Genomic DNA, 24,517 nt, shown 5'->3' on the forward strand with positions numbered 1-24,517 from the left:
AGACATTTGAATATACTTCCGTATGTGTAAAGGTACTCATTTTCTTAACAGATTTATAATATTTTATTAATATAGAAAAAAAAATTCAAATTTTGTAAATGTATAGGTACTCATTTTCTTTGTTTCTCACTCTTCTATATATATATAATAAAAAAATAATACTGTTTCATTTTCATACAAATATTTTTAATAATGCGTAAAAGTTATTATTTTTAAAATCTTAATTAGTTATTATAATAAGTATACTTTTATTTTTTACAGTAAAAAGTAAAAAGGAAAACCATAATATTATTAATTATTAATCATTAAAAGGGAAAGAACGGAAAACTGTAAATAATGGAAACATTTGCCATTCATCCAAATAGTAATACATAATTAGATTAATTAATAATTAGTTATAATTTAATATTCACAATTTTTTATTTATAAACAATCAATATTAATAATTGTTTTTATTGATTTCAAATGAAATTTAAGATATGTGGGTTGTGCAACGAGATTTTATTATAAAGGTGTTAAATTTTATTTGTCCATCTTGCAGATTTCCTCAACCAGATATTTAAGTTATATACTTTTTACATATGTACGGACTCTATTTTGTGGGTAATTATCATTTTTTATATAAATATTTAAACTAACTTTTCACAGCTAATTATCATTCTTTATACATTGTTAAATATTAATAATAATATATTATGATCATGATGATGAGGCTTAAGTCATCGATGGCCCCTTAAAGTTGTCCGCATAATTCACTTAGACACCTCAACTAATTCAGATTTGAACCTTTTGAACACTTTTTTGACAATCAACTAAAAGTATGAAATGTGTGTAATACACTCGCGATGACGTGGAAAATTGACAAATCAATGACGTACATGTGGCATTTTGACGGAAAAAAAAAAGAAAAAAGAAAAAATTAAAGTTGTCATCCACCCAGCTACAGATCAAGCAACTTGTTGCAATGTCCAATGATGCATTGAGAATTTCTATAAAGTAAAGACAGATTTACTATCAACCATAGTCGTCGTCACCATTGCCCCGTCCTCCACCATAGCCGTCGTCACCTTCAAATTCTCTTAATCCACTAATTTTTTTCAGATCTATTTTTTTTAAGTTGAAAATAGCAAATTACATATACATAAAAATTAATCAATACATGAACCTACAAAATATGAACCATTTATAATTTTAGTATCAATAAAATCATTGGTTACATAATCATCTAAGCAATACACGCAGAAAGGAGGAAGGAGAGGTGATTCGTTTTTTATTTTAAATTTGATTTGTTAGATATATTTTTCAATAAGAAAAAAATGGAAGAAGAAACAGGTAATCATTGTATGAGTCTCTATTTCCCGGTAAATAAGATCACAATATCAAGCAAATTTAAAGAAAATGGAGAAGGAAATCGTAATGGTGTTTCCCCAGTTGAATACGATAGAGGTGAGGGGGAGGGAGAGGAAGAGGAGGCAGGAGAAAAGAAAAGGGTGGAAGGTGGTGGTGGCAATATCGACGACAATGGCGGAGATGGTACTGATTTTGGAAGAAGTTACGGCAAAGAAAGAAGGAAGAAGAGAGTGATTTAAAAAAAAAATATATGTTTTGACGTGTTGAATGGATGTGTATTACACCTTCCTTGTCATGTCAGCGAAAAGTGTCAAATAGGTACTTATTCTGAACAATAGAAGTGTTCAATAGGTACTAGTCCTAGNGGTGGAAGGTGGTGGTGGCAATATCGACGACAACGGCGGAGATGGTACTGATTTTGGAAGAAGTTACGACAAAGAAAGAAGGAAGAAGAGAGTGATTTTAAAAAAATATATATGTTTTGACGTGTTGAATGGATGTGTATTACACCTTCCTTGTCATGTCAGCGAAAAGTGTCAAATAGGTGCTTATTCTGAACAATAGAAGTGTTCAATAGGTACTAGTCCTAGTTGAAGTGTCTAAATGAAATTTGCAAACAACTTAAGGAGCCGCAGATGGCTTAAGCCTAATATTAATAATAATAAATAATTACTATTTAATATTTAATTGATTAGCTATTTTATAATTTTTTTATTTACTGCAGGGGGCAAAATGGTATTTCAACTTTTAATAATTTATAATATTATATAATAACTATTTAATATTTAATTGATTAGCTATTTTATAATATTTTTATTTAGTGTAGGGGTAAAATGGTATTTCAACTTTTAACTTTTTTTTGTTTCCACTTTTACTAATACTAGTTTTTTGACATGTACGTTGCACGTGATTACCAATTCCAAAAATATATGTTATAGTAAATTGTATTGTTTATTTAAGCGAAGATTTGAATAATAAGCTTAGCAAAAAATAATATTGCAGATTCTTTTCTGAATGTTCAATGGGAATCGTCATACATATCTCTTATTCACGCAAACCTATGAAGATGGTCAATGAAAAATTTTATTAGTTAAATGCAATAATGTATATATTTATTTCAATTTGATGAGGTTCAATCATGTAATTAGTCTTATCTCACTAATATTATCTTATAGACATTATTTGTTTTATATTTTTCTTGTCATCTAAAATATGTGCTTTGCATGTGTATTCCACGTTAAATTGTTTAGATGTCGTATGAACAGGTGAAGAGAACAACTATATTTTATATAAGTCATTCTTTTGTCTTGAACATCAAAAACAAATCGTGACAATTCTCTCAATTTTGGAAAAAGATATTCAGAAGTATATATCTACATCACCAGAGAAATTGTTAACAAAAACAAATGAATTTAGACTACATCATGTTAACTTTGTATATTGGAACATTACATACTGTATATATCAAGCAAAAAAAATAATTATATATCATCAAAATTATTTTCCTCAAGTACTCGAGGTTATGGAATTTATTCTCTTAGGATAAAATGACTTATTTCATTAGAATAGTGGTACCTCATATTTCGCTACACTTCAAACTCACTCAACGACAATAAATCACATAAAAATTTTAAAATGCAAGAAGAAGAAGAGTAGAAGATTAAAAATAATTGTGGTTGAAAAATGAGAGGAAGCCCCTCTATTTATATTCAACAAAGGGTAATATGAACAAATATTTTTTTGTGTTTTATCTGAAAAGTTATGACATTTCCGAGAAGTCACAACCCTTTGAAAAAGTCACAACTTATTGAAAAAGTCACAACCCTAGGAAAAGTTATAACTAGGTGTGGCAAAATGGGTAATTAATATGGATAGCCGTTCATATTTATCAATTTTAAATGGGTAAAAACGAATAATATACATATTACCCATTTAAAAGTGCGTAGTTAAATGGATAAAATGGGTAAAAGATGTGCATTCACACAAACAAACAAAAAAAGTGATAAAGGGTGGGGTAGTAAGAAAGTCTTTTTTTTTTTTTTTTTTTTTTAAAATTCACTTTTTTTTACATTTTTTTGGGATAGGGGGGGGGGGGGTGGTATGGTGTTGGGGGCTGGTAGGGAGGTGGGTTGGTAAATTTTTTAGATTTTTTTTTTTTAAAAAAATTATTGGAAAAAATTTAAAATTTTGTTAATTTTTTTTTCGGGATGGGGGCTGGTAGAGGTGGGGTGGTAATTTATTTTATTTTGTTTTACATTTTTTTGGGATAGGGGGGTAGGGGGGTCTGGTAAAGGGTGGAGTGAAGTGATAAAAAAAACTAGAATTTTTTGTTTTTGTTTTTTAAGCTTTTAACAAGATTTCTATTATAATATGGGTAAATACGGGTACCCATATTATTCATTGGGTAACTCGTTTTTACCCATTTAAAATGTGAGTCGAGTCGAATAACTTATCCATTTTTATTTAACTCGTTTTTTGATCGACTCATATTTAAAAAATTTACCAACCCACCCCCCTACCATCCCCCCCTCTCCACCCCCTATCCCAAAAAAATGTAAAAAAAAGTTTCATTTTTTTTACAATTTTTTTTTTAAAAAAATAAAAAATTCTTACTACCCCATCCTTTATCACTTTTTTTTTTTGTGTGTGAATGCACATCTTTTACCTATTTTATCCATTTAACTACCCATTTTTAAATGGGTAAATATAAGTGGATACCCATATTAATTAACCATTCTACCACCCTAGTCGGAACTTATCAAATTAGCGTTTTTACTTTTTAGTATTACTGATTATTTTTTTCATAGAAACTATTTCCACGATAGGTTAGTTTCATATATAATCAAACACCATAAAATTACTTGCCATAAAGAGTAACTTCCATCATTACCCAAACACCCTATAAATGTATCCCTTTGTGGAGTTTATCCCAAATATACGGATGCTCTAAACTTCAATCCATAAGCCTTTGTGAATGGATCCTTTATCAACTAATAATGTATATATGTATGATATATGCAGCAATAATTAATGAAATTTTCTTCTTTTTTCCCAGTATTTGGTGGTTATACTAAAAGGATCTTCAGAAGTATCCTTCGGAGGGAACAAAGACCCAGATGGATTTGCTTAGGTTGTATCCATGGGTGGCATCGATTCCAGAGTCGATGCCACCACTTTGCACAAGTTCTCCATTCCCAGAAACTGATTCCTTCAGATAAAAGCAACTACCTATTATGCAGAAGTTTTACTGGAAAAAGAGCCATAGGAAAGATAAATAGCAATACGATCTATTATTTACTGTTTTCCAGCAAAGAGAAATCACTTTACTACTACTAAAAGTTGAGAAAACTCCTTCAAGCTTGTATGAACAAAATGCAGAAGGAACAGATACAAATCTTATCCACAAATTCAAAATAATAGATATAAATACTGCCGGACAAAGGATGGCATTAGATTCTATGAAGAAACCACCTCCTATAGCTCCAGATCAGCTTCTATATCAAAGCAGAGTTCAGTCTTCCTCTAAAACCATAGCGGAGGAGAAACACCTTTTCCCAATAGCCCTCAAGCTAGGCATTTGCCAACCTTCACCCTCCTCGTAACATTCAACCTGCAGCCATAACACATGAGAGTTTGCTACCAGGAGCAATATAAAACTAAGCATGAGATGAACAACGAGATAAGGTTACATACCACGTCTACTATCTCCTCATTGGACTGAACCCCACCAATGACATAAATGGATCCCTTTAGAACAGCAGCAGCTGAATATCCCCTTGAATGGTTCATTGGCTCACCAACTATCCATGTTCCTAGACGGGGGTCATATATCTCAACGGTAGGCACCATTGTAGATCCATTGTAGCCACCAAGTGCATATCTATATAGCAATGTTAAAGCAAAAGGAAATTACTCTTTTTTAAAATGGAAAGACTTACAAAGCTAAAAGAAATTGTCAAGAGTATTTTCTAACACACTTAGGAAATGCTGAAAACCACGATAAAGAAATCCCACCCACCCCCCACCCCACAGGGGAAAAAACCTCTACCCTTAAGGTCAGTAAACATCACTAAGATACAAAAAAAAAGGATAAGAACATACAACTTCCCGCTCAAGGCAACCAACGAATGGCATCCTCTTTTTGTGCTCATACTTCCAACTTTTGACCAGGAATGTTCTCTGGGATCAAATCTTTCAGCAGTCCTGAAGAAAAAGCTAGTATGAAAGATGCTACACGATAATAAAGCATAAACTTGAATACAGTCTTTACATATTGCAGATAATCTTAACTTAATGGCACAATAGCATTTCTCTATACTTGTGAAATACCTAAAGGGTTGTTTGGTATGAGGTATGAGGTATAAGGTATAATAATCCCATGATAAAATGCAAGATTATTTTATCATGCGTTTGGTTGGAGGTATTAGGTAGTCCTTGGATTATCCCACCATTTATACCATAGTGATGGGATGAGTTATCTCATATATATGGTGGGATAACTTATCCCGCGATAACTTCCCAACCAAACGACCCCTAAGAGTTAGCATTTTACAAAAGGTGCATGTGGGAATGTACAAGCATCTCAACTTCTTGGGGAAGACCATGGAAAATTATAATCTCATGGTTCAAGAAAACGAGGCTCACATAGAAAGTATCATTAACACATTTCATAGCAGAAAAAGAATGGAAGTGTGCTACAACTTACTCCAGGTAATCGCTTCCGTCAAATCCACCAACAGCATATAATGCCCCATTAAGTTCTGCCGCAGCAAGAGCAAATCTCTGCAAATATACAGAAAAGGAAGACAGTCACATCAGAGGAGAAAACTTATCACTTGAAACAAATGAGATGTCTGCCAGACACTAACTAATCTAATCACAGGCAGATGGAAGTCCTGGAGTTCCTACCTTTGCTAGCAAGTATTTCCCACAATTGATTTCACTAGTGTAGATAACACTTTTAAAACGGGCTATTGTAGATAACACTACTAAACAACTGGGGAATATTTAGTAGTTCAGTTGGTTAGTCGGCCACTCTCCCCTTCCCGGGCCGAGGCCCCCCTCAATGGGTTCTAATTCTAAGAAGGGGGGCGGCGCCCTGAATCAATCAAAAAGCTTATTGATTTAATTGAAGGGAACTAAGACGATTAGCTTAGCTAGCGTTCCGGGAGAATCTAGTCATTTAAGAACTTCGTTGCCACTAGTAAATTAGACCATCACCCCCAAAAAGAACTCGGAGCCTAAAGAGAAGAGAGTTCAGTTAGTTACCTGAACTTCACCTTGTTGCCTTGTTGGTGCAGGTTTGATTCCCCATATTGTAATATCCCCTCCCCAATTTCCCCTACCCCATTTAAAAAATAATAATAATAATAACAAACAGAAAAACACACTTTAACCAATTATTTCCCCATACCATCTTACTTATCAATATTTTCTTAATATCTTTATACTAATATATACTGCCAAGAGGATTAAACAAAGGGACAAAAGACAAGATAAAGTCTTATCGATTTGCTACAAAATTTAAGATGATGAGAATAACTTTGAAGTCTATTACAAAAACAGCATTCTTGTCAGTAACTTGGATTTTGGACTGAAATTGTCTGTCACACTGCAAATTATTTTTACAGGGCCAAACAAACACCAGACTTGTAGATTTATTAATGCTTTTTGTTTCTCTGGGTTAAACCATATTATCACCAAAGGAAACAATAATAGAACATACAAAATACAACAGGATCAAAAGTGTTAACCTTCTGCAACATGGATTGTGTATTGATCCATCGTCCTACTTGAGGATCATACATTTCAACCTGTGAAAAACTTTCAATCCCATTTCCACCACCAACTGCAAATATTTTGTCCTTCAAAGCTGCACCAGCTAAGCTACCTTTTTTCTCTTTCATACAAGGTAACACAGTCCATTCATCATCAGCTGTGTTATACGATTCAACTTCAAAAGTAAAGAGTGTATCAGTGTCAGCAACTTGAGGGGGGGTTGATGAGGGGGCAGAGAAGTGCAGACTGTACCTGTGTCGTACCACACGGTTGCAGTTCCACCACCAAATACATAAAATTCTCCGTTCAGCTTTGCAACCGAGGCATATGCACGGACTGAATTCATTGGTCTTAGTGACTTTAACACATCGAATGAAGGCAAATACGAGTCCAATGCAGATAACCATGACACACCATCATATCCTCCAGTTAGGAAAATCATCTCATGCTTCAGGTGTGCATCATCAGTATGGTCCATAATCATTTCATCAGCACGTGTACAAACAGTATTTGAGGACTCCAGCATCATACATTTATATGTTAACTGTTTAATCTCTTGTTCTACACGAGCCTGAAATGCCAAACCACCAAGAGTTACCAGGTAATTACTTCTTATCTGTATATATTCAGCTGTGAATGTACCTAAGGGGAGAAATAACTTCCAATCCATCCTTCTCTTCTTTTGAATATTTATTACCAACTCCCAATCCATACAGTAGAAATGCATAAAACGATATGAGACCAGACAAAGTGAAAATCCTATAAACGGACTATAGTGGTTTTGGGAATCCAAATTTTCTTGTTGTTCATCTCAAGGGATATCAAATTAGATACCACACTCAGTTATAAATCTGTTTCATTTTGGCTACAGCAGTTCCCACTACGAAACCCTATTACATCCCCTATTAGTTCATATTCTTAATATAGTCCCAATATATCCTTAAATTATGCAGATACAGTAAAAAATGCAGAATAAAAGTAATGAAACCGCACAGTTAAAATTGTTGAAACAGACTATAGGAGAAAATCCAAATTTGCTTGTTGTTCATCTCGTTGAATATAGCATTGGATACCACACTTAGTTATACATATTGTTTTATATTCTTAGTGTAGTCACAATTATGTTAACATAGAAGTGTTCAAAATTCAATGCATGTTTTATAGCATCATCAATAACCCATAGAGAGCAATTAGGAAAGCTAGTGGATGGAACCACAGAATAGAGATGTCGCCATAACGCTGAGATTGAAAAGGGATAAGGCTTACCATCCTCCGCTCCAAATTATCCCTTTTAAGCTTTTCTTTTTCCATTTCTTGAAGAAGCTGCAACCAACAAAATAGCCCAAGTCATATAAAGCAATAAGATGTCGGACAAAAAAATCAGCAGATACTACAAAAAGATGAACAACCTGAGCTATAACAGATGCATAACCAGTTGAGTCACCAGAGCAGTCTACATTCTGCTCTTCTCCAAGTGGCAGCTCTTCCTGCAAAGTTTCTTGCCCAATGATTGCTTGATTTATCGACGCAGGTACGACTGCAGTGGTGGCTTCATTTGAAGGCCCATCTGTAATGCCACGTGAGAATTCACGCTGAAGAGACATTTCTCTAAGTTTTATGTACATCAGATCCTTTTCATCCAATTCTGCCTGATTATCTAATAGTACCTCCGGCTGCTGGTTACCATTTGAATGAAGAGGAGAAGTGTCTCTAGTCCACAATTTCCCATTCAAACCAGATGAGTAGGCAAAATTATCTCGTGACAGAAAACGTCCATTTTCCTCTCTTTTGTCATTGGCAGGTAAACCTTGGAATATACTTCTCTGTTTTGCAAAGTTTTGTGATGGGATACTACTTGAAGGAAATGGACTAGACGAGAATATGGAGATTAATTTACCAGCTTGAACGTGATCTAACTCAAACAAGAAATGGTTCTGACCATAATAGTTATCCTTAATTACTGGTTTAAACTGATTTTCCAGCAGTGGTTGACAGAGCAGACGTACACGTATTTGAACCTTCATAAAGAAATAGCAAAGTGTTGAGTTTTTTGGACTAAACCAGAAGCATCAACCAAAGCAAAAATCCCAAAAAGAAAAGACAGATTTTAAACCTGTGCAGGATAAGGAGTTCGGACAGAACCATCTGACGTCCAAGCATATTGATCGATATACATTTGACCAGGGCCTGCAGCTTCATAGATGCCGTGTAGCTTTTTATCACTGTAGTTGAACAAAAATAATGGCAAGCCTGAATCTACATTCTGCACATATGAAAAATGTAGAACTGGCAAACCTGTCAAAAAATTTAAAGCATAAGCATAGCGAATAAAAATGGAAAACAAAAATAAAAAAAATAAAAAACTCATACGACAAAAAATGACACCTAAAACTCATTATCAAATCTGCTCGACACAATCATTTTGATTTATTTCTTCCACTTCTTCTTTTACTTATTTTTTTTTTTTTTTGGCCGGGGGGGGGGGGGGGGGAAGGTTGAGGAAAGATGCAGTAGCCCAATTAACTGACCAAATAGTTGTTTTGAGAGACATTCTCTTATAGTTTTATTCGTGCAACCAAATATAACGCCGCCAAGCTGACTTCTTCTCAATTTTTTAAAGTCTCCAGTATCTTTTGCCTGGTTTGATGATGCAACTGCGGAAGCATTTACCATGATTGGATGTGTTCTCCTCCTTGCTCCTATCCTGAAAAGAGCATCAGGATAAATATAAATCCAGGCTTTCCAACAATTTTGATTGCAATACAACAATCTAAGTAACAACACATGCGGAACTCTTCAAAATTAGCTTCCTTTGATCTTCCTTGCCATTGTGCTCCCACCTCTCATCTCCTCTCCCACAACAAAAATACACCATGCCCAGGTTAACCAGAAAACTAGAAGAAAAACATACTGATCAAATTTAACCACATTACTCAATGTTATTACATAATGTTCTTTCCTCTTTCCATGTCATTGATAACCCTTCCCACCAACAAACACCCGATTTGTCCACATTTATCCACATTTGTGCCATCAGACACCCAATTCCTCCAACACCGCAGAGTACACAGAAGAAAGATCTCAATTATAGCTATGAATTAAATAAGGATGTAATGGTTTCACCAAAATAAACATAAAAAAACAAGAAATTTCATCAGTTAAAGCCCCTAGGCCCTAGTTCATCAGTCATAAAAGTAACTCACACAAACCCTAAACCCTAAAAATGAAAATGACACAACAGTTTCAACATAAACAAAGAAATTACGTCCATTAGCTCAGTTAAAAGCCCCTAATTAATCCGCATAATCTCATCAACATATGGGCATAAAAACTATGTCCTACAAGGGGAAGACCGAAGTACATTGCACTAGCAGAATCCATAGCCCCCCAACAACCATCCGTTCACCTCTATATATACATTAATGGAATTCTCTCAGGATATATTCATACTGTATACAGTATACACTGCACACAGACTTTAAAATCTTGAATTGATTACGGAAAAACAAGAATCGATTGAATTCTAAACTTGATGATAGTGAACAAAAACCAAAAGCATACGTACATTGTTAGATACAGAAGACGATTTGAAGAAAGGAAAGAGAATTACCAGGGAAGAATTGAGCTTCAAATGGAAGAAACTATATAGGCAAGTGTGAAACTGCACCCTCACGAGTATTTCGCATAAAGCTGATCAAACTCTACACCACTCACGCCATACACGCAAAACCTCTCTGATTCTTTTTGTCAAGAAAATTCCTCACTGTACCCTAGGCTAGGCTGCGTTTTATAAGTAAGGAAAAGATGTTATGCTAAAATTATTTACTGCCTCCCTCCGTTTCACAAAGAATGATCTCCTTTCCTTTTTAGTCAGTTTCAAAAAAATGACCTTTTTTCTTTTTTGGTAACATTCTACTTTTTGCTTTTCACGTGGCATGTTTAAGACCACAAGATTAAGGGCAATTTTGTATATTTGACATAACTTTAATTTAGGACCACAACATTCAAAAGTCTTTTTTAATTTCTTAAATTTTGTGCCAAATCAAACCAGACCAATCTTTTTGAAACGGAGGGAGTATGTAAAATCTAGACAACTATTATGGTATGTGCCAAAAAAATATATTATGGTATGTGCCAGTGGGGTAGGGGTTATGATGAGGTGTATTAGAGGGTGAGAAGGATACAATGAATGTGGAATATCATTTGTGAAATTTGTATTTTCGATTTTCATTATGGAAATCATTTTTTTAATTTGTAAGTAACTTGTTTTCTTTAAAAAAAGTATTTTAAAACAATTTTGATGAATTGAACGTGAGAAAATTGAAAATCAATTTTTGAAAAATCTTTTCCTCCATATTGTAATACTCATAATTTTTTCTTTTTCTATTTTAAGACGGATAAAAAACAAGATCATTTTTTTATTAATTCCTTTCACCAAATTATTTTATTGATTGTAATTCATTAAAAAAAGAAGTAAAGAAAGTAGTTTCACAAAATGGCTATCAAAAGTAATTTGGATGGTAGGTTATGTAGGCGATAACTATTCATAGGTTGCTCGATCAGGTCAAAATAATTCATTTTGAATATGCCTAAGATTGTCATAAGACCTTTCCCTCTTAGAAATAGGTAAATCCAAAAAAAAATTACTCTTTTGATTATTATTTTTTTCAGCTTTCTACCTTGTTATATTATGGGAGTACAATGTTAATGAATATTATTAAGCATTGATCACAACTTTAACCTCACGTCAGTGCCTATGGCATGTTAATTCATTGCATATCCTAACACAATATCAAGAATGAAGGCCTAAGTGATGCTCATTAGTGTCGGGAGAACGCCGAAAATGATAGGTAGGTGGTTAAATATAATTTTAAGAAAATATAAAAAAAAATTAAAAAAGATTATTAATTACAATATCATATTTTAAGGGTTGAATGACAAAGAAGGATAGATAGCATCCTGATTGGCTAGTGATGAAGGGAAAAGAATTTCAATGTATGATCTTAATTTAAACACGTCACCTACACGATTCACTATATAGGTTAAAGGAATGCATGATAATGTGATTCATCATATTTCAATAAAAAGAAGTTTAGAAGGCAAGAATGATAAGCATTCGAGCCTCTAGAGAATTATTAAAGTGCCCTCTTGGATAAAAAAAAACTTAAAACATCGATTAAGGAAAAAAGGTCGATGAAAATAAAATCTTTTCTTTTCAATTAAATTTGTGCATTAATGAACCACTTGTCTTCTGTGACATGATCATCTCGGAAAAAAAATATGTCTCAATCTGTGGTAGATCAATTATATAGGAAGAATATGTTGGTTGACGACCTCCTATTACGATAGTATGAACTTTCCATCTCCTTGATGTTACACAGAATGCGCAATATAAGGTATTAAGGTGTCTAGTAATATTACATTAGAAGAAAGAAATGATATGTTTAAAAAAAAACAGCCATGGAGACTTGGGATCGAACAATAGTTGTCACGCCCCAAGCTTACACCCTAGGCGGGACTGGCACTCGACTACCATTGCTGTTCCCAAGCAAACCCTTGGCATGACTTACTTACTCAGCGGAAGACTTATGACAAATCTTAGAATGTTTTTAAAGAAAGCATTCAAACTAGCCAAAATGGCTACTCAAGTCTCATAGCAAAACATCTGAAATACAAAGCTGAAAGACTCATAACTAACTATATGACTATCTATGAAGCCTCTAAAACAACTGAGATGGATATTGGGACAAACCCCACAACATCTTAATGAACTGATAATAAAACCGAAAGCAATAAAAATGAGTCCTCCGAAATACAAGGAAGCTCACCAACTGACTCTGGAGTGCTCAACTGGATCAATGAGGTGATGGATGTTGATCTTGATTACCTGCGTCTGCATCATAATAAGATGCAAGCCAACTGGCATCAGTACATTGAATGTACGAGTATGCGAGTTGGAATGCTAAACATAACATAGGCTTGAAAAGATTCTGAAGGGAACTGAAGAACTTACCTGGCTCAACTCAACTCAACGTAACTGAACTCATTTCAATATAAAGTAGTTTAAAACAAGTGCAATATAAAGAAAAACTGTTTAAAACATGATGTCAATTCTCTGTGTATGCAAAGATACATATAACTCTGAGATGTATGTAAAAATATAAATAAACTGATGTATATAAAATACAAAATACTGTTGTGGGAGTTTTTCTAACCGACAACCATCACTTAAGAGTTATAGTGATGATACAACACTTTACCTCACGCTGCTAAGGACCATCCTATACCTTGCCGGGGTATAGGACCTAACTCACTAAGTGGATCCATTAGTCTATGCTAAAAGCATTAAAAGGTTCATCTAAAAAATATGACCCTTTTTTACCCATGATGGCTACATGGTTTATGGAGACGTGAGTTATCTGAACTCAAGCTCGTCCCATTATCGGTGCTCCATACTACTCCCAAAATATGATACTAGCTCTTTATGTTTAAAAACATACTTCTTTCTGTGATTTGAGATAATTGCTCAAAAACTTAGCTCAAATGATATCTTGGAAATCGAAGTTTCCCCTCTTGACTTATTGTGAAAGCATTTACTCTTTAACTGAAAACTAGCCCAAGGGCTCTTTACTGAAAAACTTGCTCAAAGGCTCTTTACTGAAAAACTAGCTCAAGGCTCTTTTCAAAATCTCAGTTTCCGTTCTTATTTAAATGTGAAAACATTTTAAATTTTTTTGGGAATACATAGTCCCCATATACTTTTGAAGAAATGAATTTCAACTTTACTCTTTGCTCAACTCAAACTCAAGTCTTAAAACAAAGTTAAAATATTTGTAAAAGTCTTTTGGAAAACTTTATGAACTTTTCTTGACTTGACTCTTAACTTCTCTTGACTCGACTCTTAACCTCTCTTGACTTGACTCTTAACTTCTCTTGACTTTGATCTTAACCGCTCTTGACTTGACTCTTAACTGTTCCTTGAATTGAATTATGGATTCAAGGATTGTGATTTGTGATTGGAAAGATTTCATGATGTTTAGGAATGATTTTAGATAGCTAAACATTAGAAAAGACCGAAAAATCAATATTTGAGGGTGGGTCTGCGATGCGGAGGGGTATTTAATTTTTGGTTTTGAAAATAACTTTTGAGTTAGAACGGTCCGTGACGGTTCCGCGACGCGAAATGACTTTTCCCAATTCTAGGGACTAGCTCCGCGACGTGCTACCACTACCAAATTTCGTCCGACGAAATTTCTTCTTCATTTTTCAGCTCTAAACCCTCTAAATTCCATAGGCTCTTTCCCCCAAACACTTAGAATCGATTATATGTTCAAAGTAAATCAGATTCTACTCGAAAACACGACTAAAAATGTGAATCAATCTCAAGAAACTCCAATCAACACAACCCACAAGAATTCAAACGAAATTTATCAAGAACTCAAGGATTTACTTTCAAATCTAATAACTTCACTGAAATTTAATTATGATTGGCGCGCGGGTGAGCTAAACCAACGCTATGTGATCTCAGATACCTTGTAGGGATCACCCCCGACAAAATCCACAAGCTAAACTCGACGAACTTGACGATTTCCTTGCATCTCCTTCTCTTTTCTCTTCTTCTTTCCTCTTCTCTAAAACCCTAATTCTTTTTCAAAAGTGTAAAACTGACCAAGTTCAGTTTAGACCCTTAATTAATTCACTAAAACGAATTTAATTAATTGGATATGAAAAAGACTGAAATACCCTTCAAAAATCCGAATTGGACATTTCCTTATTTGACAGCCCAACTTCCAATGGGCGTATCTCACTCATACGAACTCGGATTCATGCAATATCAGTGGTGTTGTAAAGATCATTCCAAGATCTTTTCTACCATATCTGTAAGTACCTCTAACTTATCCTGAGCTAGAAGTTATGGCCGTTTGAAGTTGACCAAAACTCACTTTTCCTAACTTAAACAAATTTCCAGATTTTTCTTTATTCCCAAAAATGACTATTTCCAGTTCTAAGCTTCTTCTTGGCTATTTCAAATTGCGAGATGTTACAACAGTGTGGTTCTGTCGCTAGATCTACTCCAAATTTAATAACTTGTTTGGGTGATTGTTAGTTGTTACCTATTGTATTGTATTTTATTGTTCGTTTAAATACAATGTGATTATTACGTAAGTTTTATTGTATGGTGTCATTAAATATATCGTTATGTAACAGTTAAAGTCTCATGATATATTATGATCGATTTTGTGTGATTGCGTCGTTATATTTTTTCTTCTCATTTTGTTTTATCTATATTACTTTAATATCATGAAGGTCCTAAGAAATATTTATTGAACTTTTTGTCGTTCATTTAAAGACTTTACAAGAGACAAAATTGTCATTACTATTTTTTTTAAATTATTATTTAATTTTTTGTAAAAATAAAATTTAACATGATAAAAAAGGGGGAAAAAGAACAAGGTTTGTTTTTTGGTTGAAGGTTTATAGTCCATACAATTGGCATGGGTTAAAACAACACGAAATAATAAGTATAAGGGAAAATCATATTTGTACCCCAAAAAGTGAAACTATTTACAAGCTTTTGCCCCATTACTTTTATACCCTTTTTTTATAATTCAGAGCAGAACTATTCACACCAGTTTTGCCTCCTTCGTTGCCTTCTTCTTCTTCTTCTTCCCCAAGCTACCTTCTATGCGAAAAAAATTATTCTCAATTTTTTTTTATATATTTTCCCAACACTAAAAAAATCTCATGTTCATCTTCATCATCATCTTCTAGGGTTTTCAAGAATCATCTATGGAGAACCCCATCTCAAATTCTATGGACCTTCAAGCACCATTTGATCTTGATTCCAATTTCAACCCCAAAACTCAATCTAAGACTAATTTAATTTTGGGTTTCGATTCATATCATCCTTCCCTTCTTGCTCAATCTACAGTGACTGTTTCATTCCTAGCAGAACACTACTAGTTGCTCCTTTGATACCATTAGAGTTTATTTATACTATGATAATATCAAGGAAGAAGAAGTAGTGATTCAATGAAAATGAGCTAAATTGATACTTGATACCATCAGAATATGTATATACTCTAGTGATATCAAAGAAGAAAAAATAGATCTTTATTGAAAACACTACTCAATTACTTATTGATACCATCAGAGTATACATTTACTCTGGTGGTATAAATGAGGAAGAGGTAGTGATTCAATGAAAGCTAGCTAAATTGATACTTGATACCATAAGAGTATATACACTCTAGTAGTATCAAAGAAGAAAAAATAGTTCTTCACTGAAAACACTACTAGTTACTACTTGATACCACCAAAGTATATATACTCTGATGGTATCTGTCACACCCCGAGCCTACACCCTGGACGTGGCCGGAACTCGAAGACCATTGCTGGCCCCAAGCGAACACTTGGCTTGGCTTACTGACTTAGCGGAAGACTCTAAACATTTTAATATAATCAAATGAACTTACTCAAAAAACTTTAGTAAAAAACTCAAAATGTTTAATGGTCAACATTCAACTGGGCCAAAATGGCAACTCAAGTCTTAACAAATGAAATGATAATGTAAAGACATCTGACTACTAACTATCTACGAAGCCTCTAAAACAAAGAGGAATGTTGGGACAGGACCCCCGATCATCCTAACATCTGAAAGACTAGAAAGCAAATAAAGGAGTCCTCCAGAATGCAAGAAGGCTCACCAACAGAATCTGACTGCTCAAGCTGGATCAACGAGGCGCTGGATGCTGATCCTGGTTACCTGCGTCTGCATCATAAGAAGATGCAGGCCAACTGGCATCAGTACATTGAATGTACGAGTATGCGATTTGGAATGCTAAAACAAGATATATGCTTGAAAGGAATCTGAAGAAAATACTTACCTTGGCTCTTCTCAACTCATGAATAAANCATTTATACAAATCTAATTTTATCTCTCCTCTCTCCATTTTCTAATTCTCTCTAAAAGTCACTCATGCACATTGATTTTGAATTTCGAAATCTACTTTCTCCCTCCTAATCATGGCATCACAATTCAAGATAATCGCCCAAAACGTGTTTCAACTCTTTTTTTTAATTGTTTTTCGTCTGTATATGATTTATGCTTGTCTTTTTTTTTTTCTCAAAAATCTTTCTTCAATCTTCAAATTTTCAGATTTTTTCCGAAAAAAAATGGATGAAGGAACTCCATCCAAGAGGATTACTAGAGGTATACCATTGCATGTCAAATTTGTTGATGATCCACCATCGTTCCCGTTGGGTCTAACTCAAGCATTCTAAGATATTGCAAGATCTATTGTTAAATCTAGACTGAATGAAGAAACTAGATCCACTGAAGATTTGGATCCAAGCACTGAAATGACTCAATCAAGATGCAACAATATTGAATTTTTTTGAAGCAAAACATAGACGCGGAAAAGTTGAGGCAACAGGGATGAATCAATGGTATACGTATTTGTCATTTTTATTTTATATTTTCGTGTATAATATACAATTATTTATATATATATATATATATATATATATATATCAATTGCATATATACAAAAAGGTTGTCAATTGTATATATACAAATAGTTGTCTAGCATTTATCATTTGTATATCTTATACGATTGAATATGTTAATAATTTTCTAGCATTTATTATTTGTATATGTTATACGATTGAATTTGTTAATGATATTTATATATTTTTTAATTTGTATATCAAATGATATATGTATTTGTCATTTTTAGAAATAATATATTTACTTATTTGTATATATGCACCAGTTGTATATATACCAATAGTTCTCATGCATTTATCGTATGTATATCTTATACAATTGTATATGCTCATGATAATTATATACATTTTGATTTGTATATCTCAGTGTTCATGATTTGAAATTAATTTTTTTGTTTCAAATGAATAATTAGAAAGGAAGAACTAAATTGAATTATTAGTTTTAAATCAGAAAATATTTGTTGTTGTATTATGGATGAAGAAATCAAACCAAAATTTGATTGTTAAAACCCAGTAAAAATAAAAAATCTGAATTTTAAGGGAGAATTTTATAGCTTGAAGAGTCCATTTTGGTAAGAAATTGTAAAGAAACACACTTAGCATGAATCGTGGGATATTTTGTTTTTTAAAACTGATTTTGTCACATCAATTAAGGGATTAATTAACAATTATATTTTGTTACCGTATTTAGCGCTCATCTATTCATTTAATTATTTATTTATTTTTTGTATAACTTTAAAACAAAAAAATGTGATATACAAATCTGATACTCCATAGCAAATTAAATTATACACATAGAGCGTAATTAGATAAACTATGGCTTTGGAGCATCATTTGCTTAAATCTGTTTGCCATATATGAAATTTACCCAAAATAGTTTGTGTTGGGTCCAATTTGGATAAATAGCTTCATTACTTGGTCTAATTTATGTAGTTTTCTCTGAGTATAAAATTGATGTAGGTTAAAACAACAAGGAAAAAAAACATTTAATATGAGAATAAGTAGAAAAATTATTAAGTACTAAACTCGGGCTTAGTTTATTTGTAACTCATGTTATTCTAATATGGTAAGTAAATTTATGGAAGAAAATAAAAATCTTCAATATTTAAGTAATTCTTTGACTTTTATAAATTAAGAATCGTTCATTGTTACAAAAAATCAAAGCATCAACAATGCAATCGTCAAACAAAGTCTTGTTTAGGAGAAAATTATTCTCCCAAATTTTTTTTTTGTATCAATCACATATAGGTCTATTGTCCAAATCAACTTAATATATTATGAGTTTTTACAATTTATATTTTCTATCGTCATTCAAAGCTATTTTGTTAGATTCCACACAACACCTTGTTGTTTGGATCCCAACAACATGCTCATAATTTGAATTCAATCGTATCCTGAGGGTACATCAAGAGCTCAAACTCACTGGATGAAGCACACTCAAATAAATATTAGGAAAATAGTAAATTACAATTTTGTTTATGGTAGAGTATTTTAATGAAGGGCAAAAGANTTTGGAAATACTTAGTTCCCTAATAGCTTTTTGAGAAATGAACTCAACTCTTTACATTTTGCTTAACTTGAAAACTTGAGTCTTAAAATGAATTTAAAACATTGCTAAAGACTCTTGAAAACTTTAGGAAACTTTGCTTTGACTTGCTTCTTAACTTCTAGACTTGACTTTTGACTTCTTTGACTTTGATCTTAACTTTCCTTGAATTGGATTATGGATTAAAGGTTCATGATCTCATGTTTATGGATGATTTCATGATGTTTAGATGTACCTTAGAGTGTTAGAATCAACTAGGAAACGTAGGTACATCACTTAGAAACTATTTCGAAAAGATGGGGGAAAAATGGGGTGAACAAGCGTCCTTGGCGCTCTGAGAGGTGTGGGGAGCCAAGCCCCAAACTTCAGAGGACAAGTTGGGGGGCGCGGCTCCCCAAGGGGTAAACTTTAGAGACTCTTTTGGGGGGGCATTGGCTGGCGCGACGCCTCACCCTTTTCCCCAGAAAATTCCAACTTTTCTCCTTCGTTTTTCAGCACTAAACCCTCTAAATTTCCATAGTTCTTTCCCCAAACACTTAGGATCATTAGTACTCTCAATACACAATAGATTTAACTCGAAAAACAACTCGGAAACACGAATCAAATCAACACTAGGCATTCAACAATCAACCAACAAGAATTCAACAATGTTCTTTAAGAACTTCACTTTCTTAACATTCAAACAACTCCAATTTTGCTGAATTGAAACAAGTTTGGCGTGTGGGTGAACCAACTCAACACTATGTGGTCTCACATACCTTGTAGGGATCACCTCCGACGAATTCCACTCGCAAAGCTTGAACGTTCTTGGCGATTTTTTGATTTCTCTCCTCTTTTCTCTTCTTTCTTCTCCTCTCCAAGCCCTAGCGTAAATTCTAATTTTCTAAACTGAATAAAGTCTTGATTTACCCCAATTAATACCTAAAAACGAAATAGGCAAATTAGGTAAGGAAAAGACTAGTTTACCCTTCCAAAACCCGGATTAGAGTTTCCTTTAATCTAACAACCCAAGTTCCAAAGGGCATAACTTACTCATACAAATTTGAAATTGCGCAAACTCAGCGGCGTTGGAAAGATCATTCCAAGATATTTCCAACCATATCTGGAACTAAAACTAACTCATCCTGAGCTAAGAGTTATGATCGTTTGAAGTTGACCAAAAAAACTCACTTTAACTTACTTAAAAGTTTCCATATTTCCTTATACTTTCCAAAAATGACTATTTCCAGATTTTAAACTTCTTTCTAGTTTTTTCTAGTTGCGAGATGTTACAATATCTCCCCTTTGGAAAAATTCGTCCTCGAATGAGATTACTCTTACTAGGCTTAGGGTGCAATATCAAACTCAAACACCGAACAAGCAAATGCGAACAAACAACTTGCTCAATCATAATTTAGAGAGCACTAAGAACTAAATTAGTATCTTGATCTGCACTTTCTTCGGATCCAAAGAGATGTGGATATCACTTCTTCATGTCCTCTTCAGCTTTCCAAGTAGCTTCTTCAACAAATTGGTTCCTCCAAAGGACCTTGACTGATGCTACCTCTTTGTTCTCAACTTGCGAACTTGGCGATCTAGGATCTGGACAGGAATCTCATTATAGGATAAGCTACCCTTTATCTCAATGTCTTCAGTTGGTATGATCAATGAAGGATCGGCCATGCATTTTTTCAACATGGAGATATGAAATACCGAATGAACCGCTGCTAATTCATGTGGCAGCTCCAACTCATAAGCTACATTGTCAATCTTCTTGGCTATGCGATAAGGTCCAATATACCGGGGACTAAGCTTCCCCTTCTTACCAAACCTCATAACACCATTCATGGGTGAAACTTTCAAATATACCCAAGCATTTATTTGGAACTCTAACGCCCTTCTCCTAACATCAGTATAAGATTTTTGACGACTCTGTGCCGTTTTCAACCTTTCCTGAATCACTTTCACCTTCTCCATAGCTTGGTGAACTAAATATGGTCCTATCAACCTTGCTTCACCAACTTCAAACCATCCAATAGGAGATCTGCATCTTCTCCTATTAAGAGCTTCATAAGGATCCATTTGAATGCTAGAGTGGTAACTGTTGTTGTAAGCAAACTCAATGAGAGGTAGGTGATCATTCCAATTTCCTTTGAAATCAATCACACAAACCCTCAACATATCTTCTAATGTCTGAATAGTGCACTCTGCTTTCCCATCAGTCTGCGGATGAAAGGCAGTACTTAAGTTCACCTTTGAACCCAAGCCTTTCTGAAAAGATTTCCAGAACTGTGCAGTAAATTATGCACCTCTATCTGAAATAATGGAGACTGGGACTCCATGAAGTCTTACTACTTCCTGAATATAAAGCTTAGCATAATCTTCTGTTGCATGGGTAGTCTTTACCGGCAAAAAGTGGGTTGATATTGTCATTCTGTCGACAATCACCCAAATAGAATCATGTTGTCTGCGAGACCTTGGCAAACCTGTGATGAAATCCATATTAATCATCTCCCACTTCCATTCTGGAAGTTCTATATTATGCGCCAAACCACCGGGCCTTTGGTGCTCGACTTTAACTTGTTGGCAATTTGGACACTTAGCAACAAATTCTGCAATGCTCTTCTTCATACTATTCCACCAATACACTTCTTTCAAATCACGATCCATCTTTGTGGAACCCAGATGAATGGAATATCTGGAGCTATGAGCCTCCTCCATGATCCTCTCTTGGAGTCCATCCACCATTGGTACGCACAATCTACCTTGATAGCTCAGTACACCATCTCCCCCTTGTTCAAAAGCTAATACTTTTTGCTTATGAACATTTGCCTTCAATTCAAGCAAAATAGGATCTTGGTCTTGCTTTTCTTTAACTTTTGCCACTAGTGATGATTCAGCTCCATTCGTCACCACTATTCCTCCTTCTGTGGAATCCATGAGTCGGAATCCTAGGCGTGCAAGCCTATGCACATCTTTTGCTAACTCTTTTTTCCCTTCTTCAACATGGGCGGTGCTACCCATAGACAACATGCTTAAGGAATCAGCAACAACATTAGCCTTACCTGGGTGGTAAATAATACTCATGTCGTAGTCCTTGAGTAACTCTAACTACCTTCTCTGTCTGAGATTGAGCTCTTTCTGAGTGAACACATATTGAAGGCTCTTGTGATCTGTGAACACATCCACATGAACACCATACAAATAATGGAGTCATATCTTCAAAGTGAAAACTACAGCAGTCAATTCTAGATCATGGGTTGGATAATTCTTCTCATGAACTTTCAACTGTCTGGAGGCAAAGCTATAACTTTGCCATTCTTTATTAAAACACAACCCAAACCAACTCTAGATGCATCACAATACACCACAAAACCTTGAGTACCTTCTGGTAACGTCAAAATTGGGGCAGTAATCAACCTCTTCTTCAATTCCTGAAAGTTTTTCTCACAAGCTTCAAACCATTGAAATTTAACCATCTTCTGAGTCAACTTGGTCAAAGGGGACGAAATAGACGAGAACCCCTCTACAAACCTTCTATAATAGCCAGTTAAACCCAAGAAACTCCTAATATCAGTTGGAGATGTGGGTCTAGGCCAATTCTTCACTACCTCAATTTTCTAAGTATCAACTTTAATTCCATCACCAGAAACTATGTGGCCCAAGAATGCCACAGACTCAAGCCAAAACTCACACTTAGAGAACTTGGCATACAACTCCTTATCTTTCAAAGTCTGAAGAACTATTCTGAGATGGCTAGCATGATCCTCTTCATTCCTTCAATAGATTAGTATGTCATCAATGAAGACGATAACAAACATATCTAATTAAGGTTTGAAGACTATATTCATAAGGTCCATGAACGTTGCTGGTGCATTAGTTAAACCGAACGTCATAACCAAAAACTCATAATGACCATAACGGGTCCTGAATGGTGTCTTTGGAATGTCACATTCCCTTACTTTCAACTGATGGTAACCTGATCTGAGGTCAATTTTCGAGAAACATGAAACACCCTGAAGCTGATCGAAAAGATCATCAATCCTCGGAAGAGGATACTTATTCTTGATGGTAACCATGTTCAACTGGCAGTAGTCTATACACATCCTAAGGGAACCATCTTTCTTTCTCACAAACAAGACCGGATCTCCCCAAGGCGAGACATTTGGTCAAATAAAACCCTTATCTAGGAGATCTTTCAACTGCTCTTTTAACTCTTTCAACTCTACTGGTGCCATTTTATATGGTTGAATAGAGATAGGACGAGTATTCGAAATGATGTCTATACCGAAGTCTATTTCTCTCTCAGGAGAGACTCCGGGTAAGTCATCAAGAAAGACTTCTGGAAACTCTTTTACTATAGGAACTAACTGAATGAGAGGTACCTTAACACTTGAGTCATTAACTTGGACTAAGTGATAGATACAACCCTTCGAAACTAACTTCCTCGCCTTAAGGTACAAAATGAAACGACCCTTAGGCACTGTCGAACTACTACTCCACTCTATGAATGACTCATTAGGAATCTGAAACTTGACTACTCGAGTTCTACAATCTATTGATGCATAAAACAGACATGAAGCCAGTCCATACCTAGAATGACATCAAAATCTACCATGTCTAATCAACTAGATCAGCCATGGTGTCTTTGTGATTGATGGAAATAACACAATCACGATAAACTCGCTCAGCTTGAATAGATTCCCCAACAGGTGTAGAAACACAAAAGGGTTCACAAAGTTTCTCAGGAAGAATATGGGGTTACAAAAGATAAACTTGCTCCTCGGTCTAGCAAAGCATAAACATCAAAAGTAAAGAATTTGATCATACAAGTAACAATATCTGGAGAGTTCTCTTGCTCTTGGAGACTCATGATCGCATACAAGCGGTTTGCCCCTCCGCCAGTACCGAAAGTAGCTCCCTTAGGTGCAGCCCTGTCTGGTGGAGCAATTGATGAAAATTGGGCTCTATTGCCCTAATTTTCACTACCTTACCTGTTCTTAGGACACTCCTTCAAGAAATAACCCTCTTGCCCACACTTGAAACAACCTGTCCGGCCATCACGACACTTACCTGGGTGGATCCTACCACATTTAGCACATGTTGGTGCCCAGTTACCCCCTTGTGCCACACTACTTTGAGACTGTGCAGGTCTAGCTCTGAAGTTCTGCGAATTCTGGCCATTATACTCACCTTTGTTTCTGGGTGCAGGTGCACTAGCAGATGATCGTGCAGGCCCCTTTGGCTTCTGAAAGGACGGACGATTTACACTAACCTTCTGCTGCCCAGACTCATTCCCTGTCTTCGCTTTCTTATTTCTGAATTCTTCCATATCTCTCAGCTTCTCTTCCTCAA

The 24,517-nt window shown here is 34.7% G+C and overlaps 1 protein-coding gene across 2 annotated transcripts; it reads right to left on the minus strand.

Annotated features, from left to right (window-relative positions):
- Positions 1 to 4,612: 4,612 nt before the first annotated feature.
- On the minus strand, positions 4,613 to 10,895 carry LOC125871478 (uncharacterized). 2 transcript variants are annotated; one of them, XM_049552070.1, is made up of 11 exons: positions 10,739 to 10,895; positions 9,799 to 9,832; positions 9,242 to 9,423; positions 8,538 to 9,146; positions 8,395 to 8,451; positions 7,381 to 7,699; positions 7,104 to 7,303; positions 6,056 to 6,132; positions 5,452 to 5,553; positions 5,044 to 5,230; positions 4,613 to 4,960 (listed from the first exon to the last, which is right to left on the minus strand). In XM_049552070.1, exons 3-11 carry the CDS (start codon positions 9,302 to 9,304, stop codon positions 4,862 to 4,864), a joined length of 1,713 nt encoding a protein of 570 aa, XP_049408027.1. In that variant the 5' UTR covers positions 9,305 to 9,423; positions 9,799 to 9,832; positions 10,739 to 10,895; the 3' UTR covers positions 4,613 to 4,861. The 2 variants fall into 2 exon arrangements, with proteins under 2 accessions (XP_049408027.1, XP_049408026.1); XM_049552069.1 differs by having other exon boundaries at positions 9,657 to 9,832.
- Between the last annotated feature and the right edge of the window lie 13,622 nt (positions 10,896 to 24,517).

This window comes from Solanum stenotomum, chromosome 7 (assembly GCF_019186545.1).
Source record: "Solanum stenotomum isolate F172 chromosome 7, ASM1918654v1, whole genome shotgun sequence".
Taxonomy (NCBI): Eukaryota; Viridiplantae; Streptophyta; class Magnoliopsida; order Solanales; family Solanaceae; genus Solanum; species Solanum stenotomum.

What these genes read in the sequence shown, in the direction of transcription:
- LOC125871478 (XM_049552069.1), bottom strand. Translation starts at nt 9,801, where the DNA reads ATGGTAAATGCTTCCGCAGTTGCATCATCAAACCAGGCAAAAGATACT. An exon ending in ATAATTTGGAGCGGAGGATG is followed by an intron (nt 7,700 to 8,394) that starts GTAAGCCTTATC and finishes TTGGCATTTCAG; the next exon opens with GCTCGTGTAGAACAAGAGAT. An exon ending in ATGAGGAGATAGTAGACGTG is followed by an intron (nt 4,961 to 5,043) that starts GTATGTAACCTT and finishes TTATGGCTGCAG; the next exon opens with GTTGAATGTTACGAGGAGGG.